This window comes from Thermobia domestica, chromosome 1 (assembly GCF_964235325.1).
Source record: "Thermobia domestica chromosome 1, izTheDome1.hap1.1, whole genome shotgun sequence".
Classification (NCBI taxonomy): domain Eukaryota; kingdom Metazoa; phylum Arthropoda; class Insecta; order Zygentoma; family Lepismatidae; genus Thermobia; species Thermobia domestica.
Window position 1 is genome coordinate 40,691,803 of NC_137454.1, and position 2,074 is coordinate 40,693,876.

General features: G+C 31.2%; 1 protein-coding gene across 1 annotated transcript; it reads right to left on the reverse strand.

Annotated features, from left to right (window-relative positions):
• Positions 1-816: 816 nt before the first annotated feature.
• On the reverse strand, positions 817-1,752 carry LOC145680654 (uncharacterized). The gene has a single exon (XM_081751476.1). The coding sequence runs from the start codon at positions 1,750-1,752 to the stop codon at positions 817-819; it is 936 nt and encodes a 311-aa protein (XP_081607602.1).
• Between the last annotated feature and the right edge of the window lie 322 nt (positions 1,753-2,074).

Below are 2,074 nucleotides of genomic sequence, written 5' to 3' on the forward strand. Positions count from 1 at the left end.
AGCCTAGTACACATTTCGAATAACTTATTGTCCAAGACAATAATAATGCAAGACAAGAAAATATACAAACGTACCGTTGTATATTATGACGCCCGAACGGAATTTCCCTTTTTATTCATTAACTATCATAAAAAGGGAAAAGAATTCTGGACCGTTTATATGTACATGTGAATCATTCGAGTTTTCAAATGCACCTCGTAAATTTAAAAATTACAATTCATATAATTATACATACATATATATCATATTTAATTCTATAACAATATCATTATCATATTTATTGATCATATTTATTTTAAACTTTATTATCCTCTTCATATATTTATACGTTTCATCGACGATGAGGCGCATTCGAAATTACATTTACAAGTTATTTGATTTTTAAGTTCTTTTTCGGGTCCATAAAAATGCTGGTTATAAGCTATTTGATTCCTTTTCGGGGCCTTTAAATGCTGGCTACAAGCTATTAATTCATTACTTAGGCTTCATGAAGAATATTTCGAGAAAGATGCATGTGATATTTATGTAGTTGTTCTTTGAACACCAAAATGATCAAATATAACATATAATTAAACAAAATATAAATTGAGATTGAATTATCGATAATAATCAAGATATAACATAAGAATTAATACCTTATTGACATCATAACATGAATAATAAGATTGATGTTATATGTTGGCAATCATAAGAAAAACGCATAAATAGTATGGAACACAAATATTAAGTAATACACATAACATCAAAGCATATGAACTCAAGATTAAATAGCATAAAATAAAAATACATTAAATCAACTTACATATTTCCATTCTGTTAAATGTTCTTTACATTAGCTTTCGTTATGACTTCAGGAGGAATTAAAGTTTTATCTAAATCCATCCATCGTTTTCTAGTGTTTTCAGTAGGCTGCCATAACTTAATTTCATCAATATTTCGTAATCCTAAAATTTTCCCAGTCTTTATATCCATAAGTTCAAATACCTTAGGACTGATTTGTTTAGAACATAAATAAGGTCCAGCGTACAAATCACAAAATTTGTATATCCTTTTTAACGTAGCGTCACTCTGAGGGTGTAAGCGTACAAATACTAAATCTTTAGGTTGAATTTTAACTTTTCCCAATTGTTGTTTTTCAATTTTCAAATTTCGAGATTTAAATTTCTGTACTCGTCGTAAATGAATCATGCTCACTAGGTGGGAATAATCTATTTCGTTGTTATTATTGAGTCTAATCCCAAAATGTTGTTTAATTGGCGCTACGTAATCTGTACCATTGTGAATATTGGCAGGCGCCACTCCAAGTGTATCAGACACTGAATAGTTCAGAAAAAACGTGATTTCAGTCACATATTTAATCCAATCCTTATGATTATTACGACAACAATGTCGAAACAACATTCCTAGATGACGATGAACATTCTCTACAACAGAACTGCTGGGATGATACGGTGTTACGAAATGTACTTTGATACTTGCATTATTCATGCCACGTAAAAACACATGACTCCTAAATTGTCCTCCATTATCACATAATACATGCTCAACAGGACCGCAATGTGGAATGTATTCATTTAAAATACAGTTAACTATCGCTGATGCGGTTGCTCTTCGCAAAGGATACGCTACTATGTACCTGGTGAAAATATCCATCACAGTGAGCAAAAAGGTTTTGCCGGTGGAAGCTCTTGGAAGTGGACCATACAAATCTATGGAGATGAATGAATGTGGTCGTTCAGGTATTATGGACATCATAGGTTTATACATAGAACGATAGTTGTGCTTGATTCTCATACATTCTTCACAATCATTAATATAAGTTTTAATCTGAGATCTAAATGATTTCCAATAAAATGATTTATTTATAAGAGAATACACCTTCAGATAACCGAAATGTCCAAAGTCATCGTGATAAGCTTTCAATATGTGGGGTACCAATTTAGGTGGAACACAAAAATTTTGTTTCGATGTTCAAATTTAAAATCTTTAATTACCAACACATTGTTCGACATACTATACAGGGTGTTCCAAGAACGAGGACAATCACATTTATCTGGACATGAAGTCAGATGTT

What these genes read in the sequence shown, in the direction of transcription:
- LOC145680654 (XM_081751476.1), bottom strand. Translation starts at nt 1,752, where the DNA reads ATGTCCATAATACCTGAACGACCACATTCATTCATCTCCATAGATTTG.